Below are 25523 nucleotides of genomic sequence, written 5' to 3'. Positions count from 1 at the left end.
AAGAAAGCAGAACGAGAGAGGGGAAAGCCCGAGACGCAGCGGTCGAGCTACTAACCTGCTGCGGCTGCAGGTCGCAGATGATGGTGTTGATGTTGTTCAGGATTTCGTCGATGAAGGGCATGACCTCGCCGACCTGCACCTGCACAAAATGCCTCCTGCACTTCTGCGCGATCTTGATGAACGTGTCGCACGCCATGTCCTGCACGCCGTCGTGCGTCTCTGTGAACGATCAGAACTTTAGAAACCTCAAGGACCTGAAATACGTCCCCCGTCCCAATTCGTCACCCTCACTGTCTCTCACCGTGCATGAATTCGAAGAGTTTGTTGACCACCGTCTTGAGGAACTTCCAGTGAGCGCGGAGGAACCGAGGGTACTGGCCTACGATGTACATGATGTTGGAAGCAATGATGGCCTTGTTGTCTTTTCCTCTCTTCTGCTCACACAGACCCAGCAGATCCTGAAACACACACACGCCCTTCTTTTAGCATGGTTTCTCATAAGACTACTACACAAGCCGCTGATTTTTGAGTCTTTTCAACAGACAAATCACCTTGATGACCGTGACTAGGAATCTCTTCTCGTCCTCCTCGTGCATGGCTCCACTGATGGAGCCGATGGCCCAGCACAGCGTGTTCAGGTTCCTCCAGGACCACTCGGTTCCGTTAACCTGGTTGTGCAGCTTTTCAGTCATGATCCTCTCCGTATCGGCGTAGTCCAAATGGGTCAGGTACACTGCGAAGCATGTCATTCATTTAACAGATGTGTACAGAGGCGTTAATAGAGCCCATCTGAACTCGACTGCCACTACAGTGTTAATCCTTTCTGACCTTAAGTAAAAACATTTAAAACTAGAATGTACTCTTCAGACACACTTTTTTATTAAATCCTCTAGAGTGCCATGCAATATATTGGCCTCCTTTAAGTCAACTTTATTTTTAAAGCACATTTAAAGACTACAAGAGCCAACCAAAGTGCTGAACAATATAAAATAAGACAATAAAACCATAAAAGTAACAGTAAAGAATAACAGAGGACAGTAAAATTTAAGATAATTAATAAAAATACAGAAACAATAGGACAAAGTTTGAGACATACCCTGGACATAAGAAGAAAATTCTTTAAAACTTATTAAGGGCAATGAAAAGCCTGAGAGTATAAGTGTGTTTTTAAATTAGACTTAAAAACATCGATTGTGGATGACATCCTAATAAAAACAGGCAGACTATTCCACAGCGGAAAAAGCTCCGTCACCTTTTGACTTAAGTCTAGATTTGGGAGTGTATAGCAGCACCTGATTGGAGGATCTTAAAACTCGTGAGGTTGAGTCTGGGCGCAGGAGCTCAGTGATGTATTTTGGAGAATTGCCGTTTAGGACTTTAAAAACCATCAATAAGACCATGAACATTGAACTTGAACTTTAAGGTACCAGCAGCAGAAAAAAGTAAATAAATAAATAAAATAATCACTTCCTGGCATGGTCATGTCAATAAGACCTGTTCTAGCTTTAAATCTGGACCACTGCTGTAGAAACATCAGTTCTACTGATGCACCAGTGTATCGCCACACTGCAGTGCAAAACTAATCGACACAAGCTTGATAGTTAATAGTCAATAAGACCTCAGTGGTGCTATCGGTCGGCCTGCTATCGATCTACACAGACGTGATTGGCTGACGGCCGAGGGAGGAGGGTGGCTGAAGCACAGAAACAGACGGTATTCCTGCCATGCGTCCAGATTATACCAATGGAACCAGACCCGCACCGACCCTGACCAGTATAAAGCGGCTGATGGAAATAAATTGCACCTACTTAAAACTTCAAAGGGACTTCCTGAGAATGAGTAGGAGACCCATACCAGACGACAGACAGGAAGAACAGGCAATTTATATATTTATTTGGCTTTTAAAGCCATGGTTAACATGTGTCAGTTAGGTATGTTTCTCTCTTCATATTTTCATTTTTTATGGCTGCAAGGAAGGTTAAGACTAGACCCGGCAAATTAATGACCAAAGCTGTACTGCTGCAATTATGCCGAGACATTTCCAACAACTGCGACGCCTATCAAAGCGATAATCTGATATCTATTGCCTACCAAGAGTCTCCCTCATGTTCTTGTAGAGGTTTATGGAGTCGGTGTCCTTCATGAACTCCCTCACCACTTCACCCTGATCGTTCTCCACCACCAGCACCTCCTCCGGTTTGGCCATGCGGCTCACCATGAGCAGACGCACCTGAAGCAAAGAAGAAAGCGCCATCATTACGGCATCTGTGCACACCTGAGGAACGACGCGCGGGCGAGACGGTCATACGACGTACCTTTGAGAGGACAGGGAGATAGAGGTGCCTGCGCGGGGGCACGTCGAAGTGCTGACTCCCGGAGAGCAGGGGTGACGTGGAGGTGCTGAACGGACTCTCCCTGTACAGTTCGGCTGCCAGGTGGTTCCAGTATTCCAGACAGATCTTGAAGATCTCGGTCTCCTCCACCTCAGACACCAGCAGCATGTAGTGGAGAGCCTAGAAAGAGGAAAAATGGAAGAGAGGGAGTGAGAGAGATTCATGTACCTAAAAATCAATATTTATACTGATATTGTATTCACACTGGTGTAAAGTCAGGCCAGTCTTGATCACCGGGTGTTTGGAGACAGTTATGGAGACAGTTGGTCATTGATACATGATGATGTTTCCAAAGCTTAATGAAATCCTGATCCAACACCTCAAAAAGCTAAAAACAAACTGGCTTTACTGCAGTGCAAACTATTGTGGTCCAAGTGTTTTGTATAAGCAGTTTGTAGCTGTACAGGTTTGAACTTAATTAAGGACACTTTAAATAATCATGAGTATGTTTACAGGGGCATAAAACCATTTAGGCTTGGTAAACGAACCTGACCTCAACCCCATTTAACACTTTTGGGATTACCTGGAACTGCGACTACAAGTCAGACCAGACCTCTCCCGACAAAAAGCTCTTTTTTTAATTTATTTTTCCCCTTTTAGTGCAGCCAATTGTTCAGTTTGCATCGTGCTAACCCATATCCCCTCCGCAACATGGGCAGCAGCCGGATGCATCTTTGCCACCCGCACATTGACGAGTGTGGCGCCACCTAGCGTTGCATGCAGAGAGACACACCCTAAGGGCACCCTTCCTCATCTCTGTGCAGGCGCCTCTAATCGGCCGGCAGAGGTCGTAATCGCATTCTGACAGAGGAGGAGGTTCCGGACAGCGAACTAGCGGGCCAATCTGGCACCACAGAATACTTGGTTTTTCAGCGCGAACCATGGCGTCACCTGTGGGCGTGTCATGTTGTACCTCAAAAAAACTGGTGGAAACGCGTGTCGGTTCTCTACAGGACACCAAGGTTCTAAGAAACCTGAACAGAACCGGTTCAAGAACCAGGGTTCTTTTGGTGGAATAGCGCTAAGAGAGACCCACATCCGGTTCAACCGGCCAATCGTTGCTCATACAGCCACTCAGCCTCGAACCGGTAAGGCACGGCTGGATTCGATACGATGTATCTGGAATCCAGCTCTGGTTGCAGCGTGTCTTTTTACCGCCGCGCCACCTGAGCGGCACAAAAAGCTCTCTTGACTGAATACTTTAACGCCCGATCTTGTGGAAAGCCGTTCCAGAGGAGTGGGTAGCGACCCCATATTAATCCTGACAATCATGCTCAGGTGTCCAGATACTTTTGACCATACATGTTGTATAATCTCCTCGCTTTCCAATTCCCAATTGTGAATCCCCGATCTTATCCGGATCACCACACTCACCCTCCGACACGTGTCTAATCTGCGGCTGCTTTTAATTATCGGCCAGCGTCGAGTTCGTCCACGCTAAGCTCCATGTGACACGGTGATCGCATAACACAGCGCAGATGGGAAAAGAAACCCATCCGACCATCCGTCCCTCAAACACGGCCGAATGTAACTGTATTATGAACTTGCAGGTGTGTTCGACTGCTGCGTAGGTACCGCATCTACATCTAGTCTATCTATAAAGTTACTCTAAAAACTTATGTTACTCTAATTTGTGTCAGAGAGCCAGACTGACCAGGGCGCCATTGGCAAAGACGCCCGAGACCAAAAGCCAGCTCTCTACATAGTGTTCCTCTCTTTCTTACGCAGTTGCAAGCAATACCAATGCAAACGCGCCTTTGTAAGAGGTTTATCAACCGTTACTGCTCGACCATCTTTGATCAATATTTCTGATCTGGAAAATACAAATTGCAATTATGCCTGCTACACAAATCCCTACTGCATGGCATGCGTCCATCCTTAGTTCCCTGCAGGAACGTATCAAATCCTGCCTGCTTTAGTGCAGCGGTAGCCGAGTGGTGGACAGGACAAGTGACCAGAAGCCGCTGCTGTGTGGACCTACCTCCATCAGGGTTTCCCGCAGGTTGGGCCTTTTCTCGATCAGCTGGCCGTGCTCTTTGAGGAAGGTGCAGAGGAACAGGCTGAGGTTCTGGATGAAGTTCTGCTCGTCGTCTTTGCCGTTCGCGTACGCCAGGCGGATGTTCGTGTTCAGGGGCAGCATCTGTTAACCAGCAAGCAGCAGGGCATTTTACTCATGAGCTTTTTCTTAAAACGAAACAGAAACATTAGGCTGCGTTCACATCGCTTCAACACCGGTCAATTTATTGCAATGTTTGTTTGTTTGTCTGTATTTTAACGCCATGTTTAACACATTTGTGTCCTTTTATGGCATGATGGGTATTATTTTTGAGTTTATCTATTGTATAATGTCCTTTTATTATGGGTCCATTTTATATTTTCATTTTTATGGCTGTTGTCTTGGGAATTTCGATGTTTGCTGTATTTTGTCTTGTCTTTTCTCTGATAGTTTATCCGCCTTTTCATTTCTTGCTGCAGTTTTGTTGATTGATTGATTAGTTTTTAGCGCCACACACTGGGGTCATCTATACGGCGATACTCAAGTTGCTTCTTCACTTTGTGTCAATTAAAACGAATTATAAAAGATGTTTTAGATTTAAATATGTTTAAAAAAATCCTTATTTTCCCTGTTACTGTAGATTTATTGCTGCAGTTTTGTAAGAAATGGAAAAGAAAGCTCTATTGTCATTCGGAGATGAGCAGTGATGCAGACCCAGTGGAAAAGAAAGCAGTTTAGTGAAACCTTGTCAATCAATGAGCTACAAAGGCCTACCAGTGATTCCAGGGATAATTTTGGCTGGACAAAAATAAGCTTGATTATCGATATACATCCTGTGATTGTTTCAAAGCTAAATCAAACCGTTCTACTGCGGCAAGCGACACTCATGCAGCAGTTTGGAGATGGAGTTAAACGCCCCATCATAACCAACACAGAAAACAGAACAAGTTAAAGTCGTGCTGTAATTTTACTAAGACGACTGCATGCAGTTTCTCAGTGTTTTCCTTCAACACGGAGACAGCAGGACTAGCTTAAGATCCTGGGGCATCAGTGACATCATGATTAACAGTATATTCATTCATTCCTTCCTTCATTTATGTGATTGTAATCAGGCATTTTTTTATTTGTTGTATTTGTGCCATTTTCTGTCAGGTAAAGCACTTTAACCGCTGCTGTACGTTATTATTTATGTATCTCAATACAATGGCATTGGATTCTTATTTGAATAGAATACTCGAGCGTGTTACCTGTTTGAGCTGCATCATGGTGAGAGAGAAGAGGTTCACAAACTGTTCCTCGTACTGGTTGACGCTCACGCCTGCGATCTCCGTCAGACATTTCAAGGTCACGTTACGGAACATCGGAACGTTCAGGAACTACGTGGGGGGGGGGAAGAAAGAAGAGATGGAATAGAACATTAGAATAGAACATTCATCTATTATATCAGTTTTGGACGTCCATTTTCGATGCCCTTTCTAAAATTCTGGAAGTACCACTGGACTACTCGCCTTATATTGCGCTTATATTTGGTGTTCTGCCAGTAGATGCTCACCTAAGTTATTATAAGTGTAACGTACTGGCTTTCCGCACTCTGCTAGCCAGACGACTAATATCGTTTAGGTGGAAAGATCCTCGTCCCCCGACTTACACCCACTGGATCAGAGAGGTTATGCAATATCTCAAACTAGAGGAGATAAGATACTCTCTTCAAGGGTTTTGGCAGCCCTTCTTGACATTTGTGGAAAATATGGAAGCTGGAAGTATGACCCATTAAGATGCATTATGTATATAATATGCAGTATGTATCTATTTTAAATGACTGTGCCTTGTTATTTCATTGTGTATAATTTTGTGTTTATATTTTAGTATAGTTTTTAATATTAATGCAGATCTGGGGGGTTAAAGGGATTGTTTGTATTCTGTATATGGTAAAAATCATTAATAAAAAACTACAATAAAAAAAGACCAAACATACAGCAGGTCAATGGCATCTGCTGATCAAAACACTAATGTTCACTGGTTTGATGGTTTGTGGATGGGGATCATTTCCACACAGTTTGAACCAGCTTGGGTCACCAGTAAAACTCTATGTAATGTAACAGTCCATTAGACCAATGTAGATTTTATATGCAGTACATTAGCACAGTCAAACACCGTTCTATGATCGTTCTCACGTCAAAGCACAATTCGGCCGCACGTACATCGAAGGACACGTGTCGGAGGTTCGACTCGACCACCATGCCCGAGGCACGAGGTTACAAGTGAAGAGCCGACACCCTGCATATGATCTACCTCAGTTCCTTACGCAGTTGCAAGCAAAATCAATGCAAATGCGCCTTTGTAAGAGGTCTCGGCCGCGCACGCGCTTATCTATGTAGGCACCGACAAAACCGTTACACGTTTACCTTGTACACCAGGGTGCTGATGAGTTTGGTCTCAAAAATGTAGCCCAGAGGAATCCAGTTCAGGAAGCGCAGGAGGGTTTCCAGCGTGGCTTGGACCAGGGGAGCATTCTGGGAATTTTCCTGATGAATCAGAAAAACAAAAGCACTTTCTTTCACCGTTTCACTCGCAAAAATGCAACCTGAGCTCATTCATAGCCTTCTGGAGGCGAGATATTAAAGAGGCATGCAAATGTTTTATCACAAACATCAGTGTTAGAAACTTATTATTCAAATGAAAGTTACTAACCATGACAAACTGGCAAAGCTGAAAAATCTGGGAGAATTCGTTACACATGCTGCGAGAGAGAGATAAAAAAAAGTATAATTTGTACAAACTTGAATGTAAAACCTTTCTGCTACACCGATAGGTAACGAACACACACACACACACACTACACAGCAGGTTACCTGTCCTTCAGGTGCTTGGCTTTGACTTGAGTCATCTGTCCGCTGGAGAAGTCGAACACCTCTTCGCTGAGAAGCTTCAGGATGATCATGTTGTTCTGGCACAGGCTCTCGCTCGTACGGCTCGCTCCCACTATGTCGCTGATGAACGTGGGCCAGTGCTTCGGCCACTCCTGCTTCAGAATCTGCGTTGGGGGTAGAAATGACAATAATAATACTATATGAATAGACTGCTTAGAAAATAACCAACTCTGGGAGGGAAACAACCAGACTGGGACAAGTTATGCCTAGCTCACACTACACGGCTCTCAATCGCTATGTGTGAACTACTTAACAACTCGATCTGACCGAAGAGAGATTTCTAGCTCATCAAATATCTGGATCTGAGTTGCCCGACTGGCAATGAGTGCTATCTCGAACGGCCAATGAGAACGCAAGATACGGGAAAAGTGAGGGGAAACGCAGGTGAGGAGTGTAAAAAGGTGGGACAGGGGCGTAATATAGTTTATATCAGAATACATCAGCACACACACAAGTGTTACAGTATTTCTGACCTGATCGTTCTCTACAAAACACCCACGCTGCATTGCAAAAATATATTTATTAACCTCCAACTCACTATAGAACGATCCATGCACTTCGTGTTGCCAAATCCACTCAGATTCATTTATTTTTCCTCTTTGATTTTACGCTGCACATCAGCGCACAAACTTTGATCGCTCGCTTCTTGTTGACGTGCATTTTTGGACGTGGTATCGTTAAACCCCCTCGTCACTTCTCACGTTTGTTTTCGTGACAGAACCTAGTTTGGGAGACCAGAGAAGCTCGCCTGCGATTCCAGTTGGTGATAGATGGTGTAGTGTGAAACCCCCTGTCACCGATCAGTCGTGTAGTGTGAAACACACACCGACCTGAAAGACTCCCGATCACAAGAGATCCAGTCGTGTAGTGTGAACCGTACAGCGACCTGACGACTTGGAAAGTCGTGTAGTGTGAACTTGGCATTAGTTGGTTAGTGGAATTTTTTAGAACAGTGACGACACATAAGTTACGCCCCTGGCAAGACATTAACGTTTCAGTTTTGGTTTGAGTAAAAATGGCCTTTATAGTTGTAGCTAAGCAGAGTGATTTGCTCAATGATTTGTACCAAAATAAAACAGCTCACCTGCACCAAGATCATGTTGAGTTTTGACAGGTAAACTGCCTCTTTCTGAAAGAAACCAACAAAGCCACAGTAAATTCATGTAATCTAAAGGTCCATCTGAATAAATTAATAGTGGTGCTTTAATGCACAGGAACATGTAAAGAAATCAAACTGTAACATGGACAAAGGCCCTCAAACACATGATTAAACAGACACACCTTTAAAAAAAAAGCAATACAAGCTTATGAGACACTTTACCTCAACAACGTTAGCATCAGATGACGTCTTGATAATCAGTCCAACAACATATTTCTTTATTCCTACAGAAAAACAAACAAGTAAATATTAGGGATGGACAAGAAATTGAACATTGGGATTGCAATTAGTCATAAAGTAGAGATGGGACGATCGGGGTTTTTGGCACCGATTCCGATCTCCGATCTCCTTTCAGGGACATCGGCCGATAGCCGATTGCGATGGTGGGGGTAGCAGTAAATAAAATAAATAAACTTAAAAAGAGCCTCACAGTGAAGATAAACCGGAGCAGCGCGCGTGTGTGTGTGTGTGTGTGTGTGTGTGTTTGTGCCTTTAGAAGAGACGCTTTGTTCACAGTATCGCTATAAGTGATTCATTGATTCACGAGTCATTTTATGCGAAGCGTAAGTTTCTCTTCTCGGTTATCTCTCCGTGTTTACTGTTATTAATTAAATGTCGTGGTTTTAAATAAACACCAGCGACTACAGAACATTCTGTGTGACTCTCTTACATTAAAAAGCTTCATTAAAAAGCTTAATTAAACTGCTATTACCACAGATCTGTAACCGACCGTCAGACTCGTTCCGTCTAAGGAGCTAAAAGTTCAGCAGATGATCCTGAACTAACGAATTTGGTAATGAATAAACTTTTGCCTCTGATTGGCTCTGTAACGTTTTCTGTTCTCATCTACATCACAAGTAAGAACCACTCACGATTTACCAAAGTGAACCAGGAGTTTATATAACGTGCTGATAGAATCGACTCAGATGTGACCGGGTTGAATTATCTTTTTAAAGTAAATATTACAATCAGCAAAATTACATCGTATGTATGATGCACAACGTTAATCATGTTATTTTAGGTCATGAAGAGCTTTCACTGTGGTTTCTGTACGATGGTTGATGAATGGTGATGTGATGGTTGGCGCTTCGTAGCTCAAAGTCTGGATCGATCCACTGAGCTGTTAACTTAACGTGATCTTTATATATCACACGATCGGATCGGCTACTTTTAGGAAATATCGGCCGATCGCCGATAGCATATTTTGATTAAAAATCGGCCGATACCGATTCATAGCCGATCGATCGTCCCATCTCTATCATAAAGCTTTGCAATTTTGATGATTACAGCATTTTTGACAAATTCCAAGTCAACAGTGGCAACACAAACACACAACATGGACAAAAAATTATTCTAATTTCCTTCTAATCTCCAGTTTTTAATTTGAGCCACAATTATTGCTAACAGACGTAATAAATCCGACAAAACGATGCACACGAGCACTGCAAACGTAACTGCACGCAGAAAGAATAAGTCTTACCGTCACATTGGTTCCTTGGAAGAATTTTCCAGCGTGTCTTAATGACGGACTCCAGAATCTGAAGGGCGTAATACTGTCAAATAAAAAAAAGAACAGCATGGTTTTGTTATTAAAAAAAGAAAGAAGGAAATCGGGTGCTCAGGTGGCACGGTGGTAAAACACGCCAGTCTAGATCTCCAGCTCTGGAGGTTGAATCTCATCTCTGCTATCGACCAGCCAGGCGCCTACACAGACGTGATTGGTTATATCAGAAGGCGGGAGGACCGAATGGACTCCTGAAATTCCATTACTGCTGGCTTGTTTGGTGGCGCCTGCACAGACACGTTGCGTGCGTGACTCTCGGTACGTGACACTGTTCTCTGTGTGAACCCGCCTAGAGCAGGTGAAAAGAAGCGGTTGGCTACTATACGTGTCCGAGGGGAGCGTATTAGGTACAGCTCCACATAAAGAAATGAATTAATAACAGGGCTGAAGAAGAGAACTCCATTAATGAACAATGCATCACTTCTACCCCAACATTGCAGGGTACTTTACTAACTGGTAAATACTTATCCCAGCGGACATACTTTGGTCTTCATGTTCTGCGAGAACTCCAGGATGGTGTCCACTCTGGTCCATGCGTCCGGGTGATCTTTTAAGTTGGTAAGGACTTCCTGTGCCAGCCGTTGCTAAAATACATGGCAAGTGAACAAAAGCTTTACATTTTATCCACATATAAACAAGCAGCTTGTGCGATGTTAATAATGACAGACGAAGCACTGTAAACACTAGCACACCAGAGCTGACATCTCAAACTCGTGAGTTCAAATCTCAGCTCCTCTTCCGGCAGGTTGGGCGCCTACACAAGCTCGTTCATAGTGTTAATTGTTAAATAATAATATCTGAAAAAGCTTTGAGTTTTGTTTTGAACAAGATGGAAATGTCGAGCAAAGCCCGGTTTCTAAACGACAGATTCATTCAAACAAAACTTCCCGTGGCCGCTCAGGTGGCGCAGCGGTAAAGACACGCGCTGCAACCAGGGCTGGATCTCGAAGGTGCGTCGTTTCGAGTCCAGCTCTGCCTTCACCGGTCGAGGCTGGGCGGCTATATGAACAACGATTGGCATGTTGTTCAGGTGGGGGGCGGGATTTGAGACCGGAGGGGATGCTCTCTCAGGACTGGGGCGGTCGCGCCCTCTGCTGGCTGGTCGGTGGCGCCTGCATGGAGACGGGAGGGGGTGCGGCGGAGTGTGTGATCCTCCGTGCACGGTGCTCTGCCGCGCTGCACTCGTCAAGTGTGGGTGATAAGACGGTCGATTGGCTGTGCACGCATTAGTGAGAGGATGATCGATGGGATGAAATTGGACGCGCAAAAATTATTTAAAAAATAAATAAATAAATAAATACATTTTAAAAAATTAAAAAACTTCCCAGGGGGAGCTGGAAAAGAAAAGGCCTTCGTGCAGTATGTGGTGCTTGAAATTTGATGAGCATGTAGATGTAGAATGCAGTCTAACTGCGTTTTCACACTGACCGTTCGCTCCTGTCCGAATCCATCACTTAATGAGTTTGTTTCATACTTAAATATCCAAACGAACCAAAATGCATCAGGATAAACCCTGCGAGAGCGTACACGCCGCTTATCGATCCAGATGTGTCTGAGGAAACACGGGAAAATCGATCCCGTGTTCTGGACCAGTGCAAATTTCTATGCAAGTAAAAATTGAGCAGCAGCGGAGATGGCATTTGTCTCTAGCTGTGCTAATATTCTGGACAATATACCAGGCTAAACTACATCAGCAAAGCATCCTAGAAATGCTGCGCTTCAGACTTCAGACGAATGAGCATAGAAATCGAGCTCATATTGGGTTAGATGTACAAACAAACTGCTCCAAAGTCAGACCACCTCTTCTCAAACGGACTCGATGCGGTTGTTTTTGTCCGCACCCAAGTGTGATCCAAATAAACTGCACCAGAGGGGACAAAAGTGCAGGTGTGACAACACCATAAAAGGAAAGTTTCAGGTAGAATAAACTTGAAGTACACATCACTGCATTATCTGATGGATCTCAAAAACCACTCCTGTACACGAACCCTAGAAATCCTTGGGAATTTAGACACACTAAAGATTTTTTCCTTTCTTACCAATTTACTTAAAAAGACCTTCTGGTTAATTGACACACAAAACAAGTAAATCATAAAGACAATAAATAAAATGCTAAAAATGAGTATAATATTCAGTCTACACCTAAATCATTTACACATTTCTCTAGGATTACATACCTGGGATCCAACATCATAGTACATGGAGTTGACCACATTGTCCAGCAGGTTGATGTCTAGTTTCTGAGAGAAGTCCAGCAGCTGCCGGGCTGTGTGGTCCGCTAACATTGTCATATCTGCTGGCATAGAGCTGTAGGATGAGAATAGAAGAGAATTATAAGTAAATGTAGCCGTGACGGTATCGACTGCGCCAACACACCCGACAACATGAAGACCTCAGAATCTGAAACGGTTTGTTCTACACAAGAACGTAAAAATCTATATTTAAATTAATGGATTTGATTTCACTTTAGTTTTGTCAATTATAAATACTTTCATGGGTGGTGCTTTCAGCCAACAGATGATTGTGGTTTTATGGTAACTGGGCTAAGTTTCGCTGGGCAAAACAAGTGGGCAATATGGCAGCGATACAGCATGATATTTTCACAGGAAAGATATTAGAAATTGGATTAAATAAATTTCCAGTTAAAACTAAATGCAAAGCAAGAGGCCAGGGAAAAGATCTAGTTTAGTGTAGAACATGAGTTGATTCTAGAGATGTTACACAACGTCTAGTCTTTGTTTGTTTTTGTGTTATCAACCAGTCGGGTGCCTACAAAAACAATTGGCTGTGTGTCTTTAGCAGGGAGGGACAAAGGTCTAAACAAGGTTCCTTGTCGCTGCTGCAATTATGATCTATGTTGGGCAATCAAGACACCTTGATCCATGGCTGATCATGGATGTCGGTCAATCCAACTTCTGTATGTTCATGGGAAGTGGATGAAACTATAGGAAACCAAAAATGGGAGCACACTTAAGCATGGATGGAAGCCCAGGTGACCAGAACTCACGTTGGCGTGCAGCACCCACTCTAGCAATAAGCCACCCGTTTTGAAATTTAGATTTCGATTTATTAACACAAGGTTTAAATGAATCCAAACGTGGCCGCTCAGGTGGCGCAGCGGTAAAAAGAGACGCGCTGCAACCAGGGCTGGATTCTGAGAGCGTGGTATCGAATCCAGCCTTGCTTTACCGGTTCGAAGCCGAGTGGCTATATGAGCAACGATTGGCCGGTCGCTCATGTGGGGGGTGGGACAAAGAACCGGATGTGGGTCTCTCTCTGTCAGAATGCGATCGCGTTCTCTGCCGGCTGATTGGAGGCGCTTACACAGAGATGGGAGAGGGTGCCCTTAGGGTGTGTCTCTCCGCATGCAACGCTAGGTGGCGCCAAACTCGTCGATGTGTGGGTGGCAAAGATGCATCTGGCTGCTGCTCGTGTTTCGGAGGGGATACGGGTTAGCTTCGATCACCTCCGTCAGGGCAGGGTTCGGCATAGACAGAGAGGAAGCACGATGCTAATTGAACAATTGGATGCGCTAAAAGGGGAGAAGAATCCAAACGTGGTGTACTGTGCTTTAAAAGGCTCACAGTACATTAGCCTGAGTCATACAGCTGAACTTTATTAGGTGAAACTATTTCTCTGTTTTTTTTTTTTATTGAAAATAAACTACATTTTGTTTTAATAATCTGAATACAAGTCATTTAAAACTCAGTGATGTAACAAGCTATACAGAACACAGACAAAGAAATGACAGCGATCTTACTCTACAAGTAGGCTTTGTGGAAAAAAACATGAAAACTAAACTGTGCACAAGGAGAAAAACGCTGGAGTTATACAGTGCATTAAGAAACATACATCATTATGGTTAATAAATTGTAATATGGTTAAGATACTAAAACAACATAAACAATGATGTAAGTAAAGTAGAGATCTTACTGTAGGGTTAAATTATACCAATCACAAACAAGGTTTCCTTTGCCATTGTTACATAATGTTATAATTGTTACATAGACTGATTCCTCCCAAATGCAGGACTGAACGCTGCAGGAAATCTTTCCTTACAACTGCAATCAGACTGTTCAATAACTCAATAATAATTCAAAATAATTCATAATAGTAGATATAATAATATCTGTTATTATTTAACACTACAACAGCTTACCACAAATTACATCTCATCTAAAATATTTACTGCTAGGATACTTCTTAATTGTTTTATATGACATACTACATTTTTTATTCTATTTATTCAATTACACAGTGTGTAGAACATTACTTGTGTACTTTAATTATTTGTACTTAATAGTTTTTGCTTTAATGTACCTGGAGCTGCAGTAATAACTGACTTTCCCTATGGGATTAATAAAGTTATCTATCTATCTACAATAATTTATAATATATACCTACATTTTGTATGATATGCATGCACCATAGAAAGTGTTTACATGTATATAGAATCTTACTGTGAATTTTTATTGCTTGTTTTTTATTGTTGTCTGATGTGAGCTGCTATAACAAAGAAATCTCCTGCAAAGGATCAATAAAGCATCTATCTATCTATCTATCTATCTATCTATCTATCTATCTATCTATCTATCTGTCTGTCTGTCTGTCTGTCTGTCTGTCTGTCTGTCTGTCTGTCTGTCTGTCTATCTATCTATCTATCTATCTATCTATCTATCTATCTATCAGCATTGTGAGTTTTTTTGATAGGGGGTTACAAACTACCTACCCTCTAAGATTTCAAATTCAAATGTATACTTAACTTTTTGCAAGCCTTATTATTTTACCTTTACACAACTAGGCAACATCATTTTTATCGGGGTTCACTTCATGCACCCTACCAGTCTCCTTGTACAGGTACCCCAAACCCCTAAAAATCATAGGAGACTTCGAGGGTAAGGAAATTTCTTTGTTACAGCAGCTCACATCAGACAACAAACAACTTCTTGCATACATACAACATTCACTAACAGTGTAAAACAAGCAATACAAATCACAGTAAGATTCTGTATACATGTAAACACTTTTTATGGTGCATACATAGCATACAATATATATATATATATATATATATATATATATATATATATATATATATATATATATATATATATATATATCAGCATTAATATCAACCTCATACCACCAAATCTTTTTTTTTTTTTTTTACAAACCTGAACTGGCTCTCCTCGGTGGCACCATAAGACCAATGTTTACATACCTAATACCTAATAAATACCTACATTTTGTATGCTGTGCATGCACCATAAAAAGTGTTCACATGTATACAGAATCTTACTGTGATTTGTATTGCTTGTTTTACACTGTTGGTAAATGTATGTATGCAAGATGTTGTTGTCTGATGTGAGCTGCTGTAATATCTATCTATCTATCTATCTATCTATCTATCTATCTATCTATCTATCTATCTATCTCTTAACTTTCTGCAAGACATTATTTTACCTTTACACAACTAGGCAACATCATTTTTATTGGGGTTCACTTCATGCACCCTACCAGTCTCCATGTACAGGTACCCCAAACCCCTAAAAATCACAGGAGACTTCGAAGGTAAGGAAAATCATGCGTATATAAGGACATTTCTTTGTTACAGCAGCTCACATCAGACAACAAACAACTTCTTGCATACATACAACATTCACTAACAGTGTAAAACAAGCAATACAAATCACAGTAAGATTCTGTATACATGTAAACACTTTTTATGGTGCATATATAGCATACAAAATATATATATATATATCAGCATTAATATCAACCTCATACCACCAAATCTTTTTTTTTTTTTTTACAAACCTGAACTGGCGGCTCTCCTCGGTGGCACCATAAGACCAATGTTTACATACCTAATAAATACCTACATTTTGTATGCTGTGCATGCATCATAAAAAGTGTTCACCTGTATACAGAATCTTACTGTGATTTGTATTGCTTGTTTTACACTGTTGGTAAATGTTGTATGTATGCAAGATGTTGTTGTCTGATGTGAGCTGCTGTAATATCTATCTATCTATCTATCTATCTATCTATCTATCTATCTATCTATCTATCTATCTATCTATCTATCTCTTAACTTTCTGCAAGACATTATTTTACCTTTACACAACTAGGCAACATCATTTTTATTGGGGTTCACTTCATGCACCCTACCAGTCTCCATGTACAGGTGCCCCAAACCCCTAAAAATCACAGGAGACTTCGAGGGTAAGGAAAATCATGCGTATATAAGGAAATTTCTTTGTTACAGCAGCTCACATCAGACAACAAACAACTTCTTGCATACATACAACATTCACTAACAGTGTAAAACAAGCAATACAAATCACAGTAAGATTCTGTATACATGTAAACACTTTTTATGGTGCATGCACAGCATACAAAATGTAGGTATTTATTATACATTTTATGAATTATTTATTATATATATATAAACCTCATACCACCAAGTCTTAGTAAATAAGTTAAACTTTTTTTTACAATCCTGAACTGACTTACCTGGTTTTTATAAAACTCTCCTCGGTGATGAAATGGTTCTTTAATTCTTTTTTTTTTTCTGTATTTAACAGGAATTAGTTTTGCACAATTCAAACCCACGCCAAATCGCTTTATAGCATGATGACGCGTTAGCAGGATGCTAACATGAATGAACTTGAAGACAGTTGGCGCAGCCGCTTGCTGATTCCGATGCTGATAATTTTTAATAAATTACGTTTTAAAGCCAGGCGCGTTTAATAGTGCACACAAACTCAACGGTTCAAGAGAGAAGAGCTAAACTCGGGCTAACTGTGAGGGAAAAAAAAAGCTAGACTCGGAGCTAGGCTGACCCCTGTAGGTTAGCCTCAGTGCTAACTAGCTAACGTCACTGATTGGTTAAAGTTTCTATGCTAGGTGGCTAACAGAGTTCACTCCTCGCCGCTTTATTGTCTTGAATTAAATCAGAATTTGGGTTGTTTTTATCATTCAGAAAGAAAAAGCCGCGTCGCTTGTAAGGCATCGGTATGAAAGAGTTTCTAGGCGAGCTCTGCTCTCGGCTTGTTCATCAGACCGGCTGAAACCGGTTCAGACTGGTGTAGTCCATCTCGGTTTAGTTCTCAGTCCGTAGCGCCGCGGAAAATTTGGACTGCGGACACGCCCCCCGGGTCACGCGATTGGTCCGTGGATGTGGCGCAGGGCGGATTCCTGTCATCCCATTGGTCGGACGGGACGTCAATCTTACAGCATAGTCTGGCAGCGCCGATGCAATACAAGACCCATGAATGCAAACGTGAGGTGGGTTGGACTGAGAGAGCATGGAAAATTACTGACAACCTACAGTCATCTAGAGCAACTTTAACACGTGCTTCTGCTGTCTTTATTCCACCCTGGGTCAATAAAATGCCCCAAAATATTACAATCTAACGTTTACTCATGTAATAAGAATAATAATCAATGCACACGTGACAATATAATAAGGCAACAGTAATAAAAATACTAATTCAATTCATGTTTATTATCATGTTTTGGTTCAGAGCAGGAACACGCCCTACAGACTGCTTATTGATCCATCCACACACTCCAGGAGCAATTTATTTATTTATTAGGATTTTAGCATGGTTCGAGTCCTGTTTATCTTTCAGTTACATTTACATTTTCGGCATTTGGCATTTACAGAAGTGCTTCCATAGTAAACATTTCCTTACTCTAGTTTAAATAGACAACAGTCCAAGAACACAAATCTGCTAAAACCTGGGTTTTTTTTATTTTTATGGAAGAGTGTGTTAGTAATTAAGTACAAATCAGATTAAGTGCTTAGTAAAAAGTTGAGTTTTTAATAGTTTTTTAAAGATTAAAGTGATTAAACAGCTGATTTGTAACTGGTTCTTCTCAACAAAGAAATTGAGATATTTATAAGGAAACTGGTAAAAAAGTTGTTTTAGGGTACACCACACCAAAATAAACGTTACCATTTTTATTACAGTTTAAAAGAAAACACATTGGACATTCATTAATTGTCACGTTTCCCACAGCCACATCCTTGCCAGTGTCACAGTGGCTCCAACGTCACATTGCCCACGTGCACAAGCAATTCATAAATACAAATGTGAAATTTATCTACCCTGCACTGAAATGTAGTAAAGCTCAGTGACAAAAAAAAATCATAATTATCCATATAAGGTTCTCCAATTTACACTTACCATAAACTCAACTAATCAGATTGTGCAGCGATACGGTACCCCACTACTGCTAAGATCCAGGGATCAAAGGTTAAAATCTCAGAGATGCTATCAGCCGGCTGGGCACCTGCACAAATATGATTGGCTAGAGTCAGAGGGAGAGATGGCCTAAACAGCCTGGCCATTAAGAGGTGCACTTATCAGTGCACTCTCAGTGCCGGTCCCAAGCCCAGATAAAAATAAACAGGGTGGCATTAGGCATACAGTGCCAGATCAGGTATGCTTACCACAATGATCTGCTGTGTGACTCCTAAATACATAAACACCCAAAATAAAAATAAATAAATAAATAAATAAATAAATACTGCAGATCTACAACCAAATTGCGTGTCACTTTGGTTTAATACAATTCAGTCATTATCAAATAAACAAGGTGGCAAAACATTCTGACAAAGAACCAAAAAAAGTCTTTCCTTAACAGGGGAGCTAAACAGTCGTGACAAAATTACTTGTGTTCTTCCACCATAGTTTTGTCATCACCACTGTAGGATTCCGGACTGTTCTGTGAGCTTTTTCTATCTTCTGTCTGATCTCCACCCTTTAAAGCACTTCTACTTCTTTCTCCATCATCACTTTCCCTACTTGTGTTACTATGGAGACTGTGGCTCCTGTCCCTGCCCCTGAGGTCACTTTCCCCATCACTCTTCTCCTGATCACTATAATAATGATCACAATCCAGATTGTCTGTATCGGAGTGTCTGTCGTCTCCTTCCTCATCAGTGTCACGTTTGTTGTCGTCTTTTTCTTCATCCTCTGTGTGCATGATGTTCTCTCTGACCACCGGTTTATCCTCAACATCTTGTTCATAATCTTCATAATCGGCAGGATAGTCACCAGACAGAGAGTCAGCATCCAAACCCCCCAGGTCATCAAGTATTCGGTCCTCTCTGGGGAAAAACACCTTTATTAATAATAATAATAACAATAATAAACAGTTGATAAAAAATCAGTTGGGTCATGGATATGTTTTTAAATCCAGTTTTTAATGATGATAAAAGCAGGTGTACTGCGTGTAAAAATGACCATTAAAACTTAAGTTGGAACTGTTGCATTTGCCTGTTAGTAATCATAACAAGTGTATTATGCAGTCACATTTATAAATGTTATTGCTAACACCCAGGTCTCTTTCAATAAAGCTGGAGAAAGACAAGCTGGTAAAGTTCTGTCCCCTTTAACCTATCCGATCCTGTAATGCCTCAAGTTCCAGACATTTTTACATGGAGCATTAGGGCTATCCTTCAAGGCTGATGTTGAAAACCTCACCAATCATGGTCTTACTCTCTACAACATTAAAAATATTAGGCTATTCCTGTCAATGAAAGGTGTGTGTGTGTGTGTGTGTGTGTGCGTAGCAGGTAGATGCTGACCTGTATGTAGGTGGAGTGTGGCTCTGTGACCGCTCCTCTCCTCTGTGACTCTTGGGAGCTTTACTACAGACAAAGGCCTCACTGAGACCACACTTATGCAGAGCTTCAGTGTAGCACCTCTCTGCTGCCAGCTTAGCATTGGTCTGTATCAGAGAAATACATCATCATCATCATCATCCTCATCCTCATACTCATGCATGTCGGGTTTTACTAAAGTTTCCTATTTGTAACAATCAATTTAATGATCCAAATTGTTTATTGTGACAAATAAATAATAACAGAGGCAATCAGATATCACTGCAGATAGTTAAGTAAGTGGAAACATGGGCACTCGGTTGGCACAGCCATTTAACACACTACCCCACCAATGCTTAGATGTCTTGAGGGCTCTCAAGTTTGAATCTTAGCTTTGATATTGACTGGCGGGATTCCTACAAATATGTGATTGGTGAACGTGTCAGAAGGAATCCTCATTATTGCTGCTGGCTGGTCAATGGTGCTACACAAGGATGGTCATTAACAGAGAGCAGTGCATGTATGTCTGTACACAATAGTGATCTTTGTGTCAACTTGCCTTTTGCAGGTGAAAACAAGCGGTCCGTTACTACACACCTGCAAGAGGGGGCGTGTTTTAGATAAAGCCCTCCTCGGTCAGGACAGATACAACAGTGGGGCAAGTGGATATGGCTAGATTGGGAAATGAAGGGTAAACGTATGTGACAGAAAGATAGACAGCCCACCTGTGCTACTCTTTCTAGAAGTAAAGGTCTACTGTTCACTCTCTCCTGAATTCCTTTCATCTCTTCTTGGAATTCCCTGCGCCTCTGCAGGTCCTGCTTCCTGCTCCCATAAAATGTAACACCATGTTAAATATTAGAAAATAAAACGAGGTCAGAGTCAATAAACTATCTTGACTTCTTAGTTTTTTAGTAGAATAAAACCAATGGAGAACCAGTTAAACATGCAGTCAAGATTAGAGTTTATTATTTAAAAGTGCAGAATACCTGAACTGCTCGAGTTTGGACCGGTACGTCTGTGCCAAGGTCATGTGTGGGTCGTTGGCCTGAGCACGCTTGGCGATCAGCTTCTGCAACTTCCTTTCCTTTTGCTTCTGTCTCTCCTGCCATCTCTCCTTCTCTTCCTCAGCCTTCTTCCTCTGCTCCAGAACTTTCCTACTCAGACGGAAGACTTTGTGCTCTCAGAACTGGAACTTGAGGGCCGTTTTAGGTAAGGGGTAAAACTAAGATGGGACAGCAGGAGCAGGGGTGAACTCATGTTGGGGTGGTTGTTTGCTTCGGGACCGTTAAATTGTCGGTGATTGAGTCAATAAGCGCTGACAGACACATGGTTGATTGGGATCTTAGTCAGGAATGCTTGGTTTATTAATGTTTTTTTAACTACACAGTAATGGATTCTGGGATGGGGTTAAAAAGGGGACCAGACACAAACCTAGAAAAGAAACACTGGGATTTATCAATTACCATGTTGGGAGTAGTTACCTAACGGCGTCTTGACGTTTCTTGGCAGCGTCTGTGATCTTGGTAGGCAGGTACTCTTGGCTCCCAGAAAGAGATGAGCAAAGGGAGGATGAAGACGTCCGGGGTGAAGAGGTAACAAAGGGGCATCTTGAACTCAAAGGGTTCTTTCTCCTTACTGCATCAGTTGTATTGCAATCTTTATGTGAGGTGAAGTTAGCTGTGGACAGGTCAAAGGGTTCACATGTAGTGACTGGACGGGATTCCCTTTTGCCCTCCAGCTGCTTCTGGAAACGCCTGTAGCTGGCATCAAAGTCAGGCACCTGGGTGTTGATTCTGGGGCGATGGTTGGTGTTGTCGTACAGCTGATCTGCCTTCTGTGCTCTCCGTTCTGCAAGACGTTTGGCAAGCCTACTGGGTGGCATTGAAGCACCAAGCAGCATCTCTCTCGCCCGCATAAACTTTTTAATCTCCCGGTAGAGCGCCTCTTCTTTTTGCCACTCACCCAACGCCGCTTCCTTTACAGCATTGGGAACAGGTTTGGCCCGGAACATGTTCCTTCGGCGTTCCTCCTGCTTCTTCTGCTCCTGGAGCTGTTTCTCCTTCTGTGCTTTCTTGGCGTGCTCCCGCTCCAGGAAGCTGAAAGGTCTCTGGGAGTCACGGAGCCTCTGCTGATCCGCAGCACGTAGCTGGCACCTGCGTTCCTCATCCCGCTCCTGCAGCTCCTCGTACAACGGAAGGCGGACATGTGCAGGCACTGAACTGGCTCGGAACTTGCGCTGGCACTCGGTTAGCTCCTCTATTTGCAGACGCAGCTCCTCGTTTTCTCGTTCGATCTCGGAGCGAGACCGGACGCCTTTGCTCTTAAGTTCTGCCTCCCGGAGCGTCATCTTAAAGGGTTTGGGAACTGTTACACGTGGACGCCAGCCATTCTGTTCCTCCTGCTTTCCTTTTTGACCTCTGGTCTTAGTTTGCACCATGGCTTGGCAGTTGGGTGGATGGTTCTGCGGCTTTGTTGAAGAACAGTGGCGATGACATGGGGACTGTTTGTCCACACTGAATTCCTTCCACATGTTCCTGATTTGTTCTTTGGACGAAATAGAAAAGCCTTGATGAATGCAGTGGCTGACTGGATCAGCACAGTCATCGTTCACAGTGAGCTGCTGCTCGCCCATGTGGAATTTTGTGATGCCACTTCTGAGCTCGTGGGCAGACTGAGCCCTCTTTGTTTTTTCTCTTAGGGTTAATCCATCCCATGGTGCCCTGCAGGCAATAAAACAAATTTACTTCAGCTACATTAAAACAATATTACGTTTTAGATCACCCTGACAAAGGAAGTGTTGGCTCAGTGCTTAAGATGCTGAACTAGTGATCAGAAGGTAGCTGGTTTAAGCCCCACCACCACCAGGTTGCCACTGTTGGGCTCCTGACCAAGGCCCCCAACTCTCAATTGCTGCATAATTTTAATTTAATAATTCAATACAAATTAATAATTCGCTCCAGGTGACAGGATGTCTATTTAATCACTGTTTCTTCATCACAGTGTTGCCAGCTCCTCTGTTGGCACCTGTACGTTCTTTCTAAATTTGTGTTGCCATGCTTGATGCGGTCACGTCTTCCACTGGCACTTTTCGGGGCATGTTTGGATTCACACTGAGTGTTGGCTGTGCTGGTCAAGAAGTGGTGATTCGGCTTAGTTTACTGCTGACCGCAGCTTGTTCTGGGTTTCCTTTATTTTCTCTTTTTTTAAGAACTGGGTTGTTGTGGGCGCTCTGAGCAGCCTGCCATCATGTGGCAAGCAGTTTTCATTTCTGCTCTTTCCTTTTTCGTTCCACTTTCACTTTCGCGGGCTGTGGATGTTGTGTGCTCTTTATTTATTATTATTTATGTTATGTTATCTATTTTGTTTGACTTTTTCTTCTACCTTGGTTGAGCCTCCTGCTTATTGGGTTAATTGCCTATTTATACAGGTTCAGGGCTATACCTGGGACCTCAGTGACAAGGCTCGACTCGCCTTGTTACACTATATTTGTAATGAAAAAATATTATAGTGCGAGGAAAATACACATGGAATAATTAAACTTGTGTATTACTGTTGTTATTGCAGATACCCATGAGCTCACACATGTTTAAGAGTGTCTAGTGTCACAACTGATTGATGGCTATTAAGGTAAGTCCCTTAAAGTATGTGGCACCAATATTTAAAGTCATTTATAATCCAAAACTCTGGTATTCCAGTTCCAGTTCCAGTATCACAACTTAGCCAAAACAAGAAGAGAACTTACGGACAGGCTCGGCTGGAGCTGCTCAGAGCTGCGATGCCATTCAAATCGAGTTTCTTACGGTACATTAGCTCCAGTTCAGACATGGCTTGAAGGTGAGCTCTCCGCAGCTCCTCCAGCTGGTTGTAATACTCTATACTGGAGCGGTAAAACTCTTGCAGGTCGATGTGATCATGTGACATTGTACGGTCATTTTTGATGGGCAGTGGGCTGCTGTCTTTGGCATGAGCGTCATTTTCTTCTGGGTCTGAGACTGTGTCATAATCAATCTGTGAAAATAAAAAGGGATCTGATAATTAAGTATAGTACAGTACAGCATTCATTCATTCATTCATTGTCATTAAGACAGCATGTCTTAGGACTTGTGGGAGGAAACCATCTGGGAATCAAACCCAGGACCTTCTTGCAGTGGGCCAACAATGCTACTACCGAGCCACCACACAGTAAAGCTATACACTATGCATCAGCCATAACATTAAACTGTCACTGTCCATTTTATCAGCTCCACTTACCATATAGAAGCACTTTGTAGTTCTACAATTACTGACTGTAGTCCATCTGTTTCTCTGCATGCTTTGTTAGCCCCCTTTCATGCTGTTCTTCAATGGTCAGGACCCCCACAGGACCCCCACAGAGCAGGTATTATTTAGGTGGTGGATCATTCTCAGCACTGCAGTGACACTGACATGGTGGTGGTGTGTTAGTGTGTGTTGTGCTGGTATGAGTGGATCAGACACAGAGTCCACTCACTGTCCACTCTATTAGACGCTCCTACCTAGTCGGTCCACCTTGTAGATGTAAAGTCAGAGACGATCGCTCATCTATTGCTGCTGTTTGAGTCGCTCATCTTCTAGACCTTCATCTACACCTGCCCACGGGGCGCTGTTGGCTGGATATTTTTGGTTGGTGGACGATTCTCAGTCCAGCAGTGACAGTGAGGTGTTTAAAAACTCAAGGAGCGCTGCTGTGTCTGATCCACTCATACCAGCACAACACACACTAACACACCACCACCATGTCAGTGTCACTGCAGTACTGAGAATGATCCACCACCTAAATAATACCTGCTCTGTGGGGGTCCTGACCATTGAAGAACAGGGTGAAAGGGGGCTAACAAAGCATGCAGAGAAACAGATGGACTCCAGTCAGTAATTGTAGAACTACAAAGTGCTTCTATATGGTAAGTGGAGCTGATAACATGGACAGTGAGTGTAGAAACAAGGATGTGGTTTTAATGTTATGGCTGATCGGTGTATTTGTGTTATAAATGATATTAAAGCATTTATTTGGACTCACCTCTTTATCATTATGGATGTAATGAGGAATCTTTGCTCTCTCTCTCTCATATGAAGCTGCTGGAACTTTAGTGTGAGGATCCACCGGCGTCTTCAGACACGAAGTAACGAGCACATTCACACGATGAGAATTCTTCATCATTGTTTAAATGTTATTATTAATTTAATACTTACATTTGTGTGCTTATTTATTTATTTTTATTAAACTAATCAACGCATCACAACAAAGCCGCTAAGTCCTCTCAGCAATGACAGGTCTCCTTGGCAACGGTTAACGGCGTCGCTTGGGATAGCCAATTGCTGCGTTTCAAATGTACCATTACTCCCTTTATAGGATCCCTACAGAGGGTGTGAATTACGAGCTTTAGCAGCATTCTAAGTGCACTTTTCCGTTCATTAAGTATCCAATATGGACGCAGCCAAAGATAAGGGCTTTAAGCAGCCCTATAGATAAAGTAATAGGATTAGGCTGCTTGTACACACACACACACACACACACACACACACACATACACGGGGTTAAATTTGTCTAGCTTTTATCTTTCTATCTTTCTTTTCTGACCAGTGTCGCGGTGGGTTCGGTACCAAGTGAAAACGTTAGCTTCAAGGCAGCCATCCATTGTAGAGCCTTTAAAGGCAATGGATGTGTGGATTACTTTCTTTTCATTTAAATCTGCTAATTTTGGGGCCTAATAATAAGCAAGGCTGTAATTTTCTCAATTGTGTGCTGCTAATATTTGTGTAATACAAAAATTAAGGCCATACAAAAGACCCTGAACCTGTATAGATAGGCAGTTAACCCAACATGCAGGATGCTCAACCAAGGTA

At 42.3% G+C, this 25523-nt stretch overlaps 2 protein-coding genes across 2 annotated transcripts in view; both read right to left on the bottom strand.

Moving 5' to 3' along the window:
- xpo1a (exportin 1 (CRM1 homolog, yeast) a) overlaps window positions 1-17157 on the bottom strand; it is a 28717-nt gene extending 11560 nt beyond the window's left edge. Inside the window, exons 1-16 of the mRNA XM_063009806.1 lie at window positions 16559-17157; window positions 12220-12349; window positions 10525-10626; window positions 9959-10031; window positions 8641-8702; window positions 8404-8448; window positions 7242-7423; window positions 7081-7129; window positions 6795-6914; window positions 5637-5765; window positions 4375-4533; window positions 2316-2513; window positions 2092-2230; window positions 552-733; window positions 302-458; window positions 56-219 (exon numbers count right to left, since the gene is read on the bottom strand). Coding sequence (XP_062865876.1) covers window positions 56-219; window positions 302-458; window positions 552-733; window positions 2092-2230; window positions 2316-2513; window positions 4375-4533; window positions 5637-5765; window positions 6795-6914; window positions 7081-7129; window positions 7242-7423; window positions 8404-8448; window positions 8641-8702; window positions 9959-10031; window positions 10525-10626; window positions 12220-12345 — 1887 coding nt within the window. The 5' untranslated portion in view covers window positions 12346-12349; window positions 16559-17157. The remainder of the gene's footprint in view (window positions 1-55; window positions 220-301; window positions 459-551; window positions 734-2091; window positions 2231-2315; window positions 2514-4374; window positions 4534-5636; window positions 5766-6794; window positions 6915-7080; window positions 7130-7241; window positions 7424-8403; window positions 8449-8640; window positions 8703-9958; window positions 10032-10524; window positions 10627-12219; window positions 12350-16558) is intronic.
- A 1379-nt stretch (window positions 17158-18536) lies between these two features.
- fam161a (FAM161 centrosomal protein A) lies at window positions 18537-24873 on the bottom strand. Its single transcript, XM_063010389.1, has 7 exons — window positions 24697-24873; window positions 23404-23669; window positions 21143-22381; window positions 20648-20815; window positions 20384-20483; window positions 19644-19786; window positions 18537-19163 (listed from the first exon to the last, which is right to left on the bottom strand). Exons 1-7 carry the CDS (start codon window positions 24835-24837, stop codon window positions 18722-18724), a joined length of 2499 nt encoding a protein of 832 aa, XP_062866459.1. The 5' UTR covers window positions 24838-24873; the 3' UTR covers window positions 18537-18721.
- Between the last annotated feature and the right edge of the window lie 650 nt (window positions 24874-25523).

Source organism: Trichomycterus rosablanca, chromosome 15 (genome assembly GCF_030014385.1).
Source record: "Trichomycterus rosablanca isolate fTriRos1 chromosome 15, fTriRos1.hap1, whole genome shotgun sequence".
In the NCBI taxonomy this organism is placed as follows: domain Eukaryota; kingdom Metazoa; phylum Chordata; class Actinopteri; order Siluriformes; family Trichomycteridae; genus Trichomycterus; species Trichomycterus rosablanca.
This window is presented reverse-complemented; position numbering and strand designations above follow the sequence as displayed.

Excerpts from the sequence above, each read along its gene's own strand:
- fam161a (XM_063010389.1), bottom strand. The coding sequence starts at position 24,837 with ATGATGAAGAATTCTCATCGTGTGAATGTGCTCGTTACTTCGTGTCTG. Across the intron at positions 19,787-20,383 it reads TTCTAGAAAGAGTAGCACAG|ACCAATGCTAAGCTGGCAGC; the intron begins GTGGGCTGTCTA and ends TCTCTGATACAG. Across the intron at positions 19,164-19,643 it reads CACACTCCACCTACATACAG|AGAGGACCGAATACTTGATG; the intron begins GTCAGCATCTAC and ends GTTTTTCCCCAG.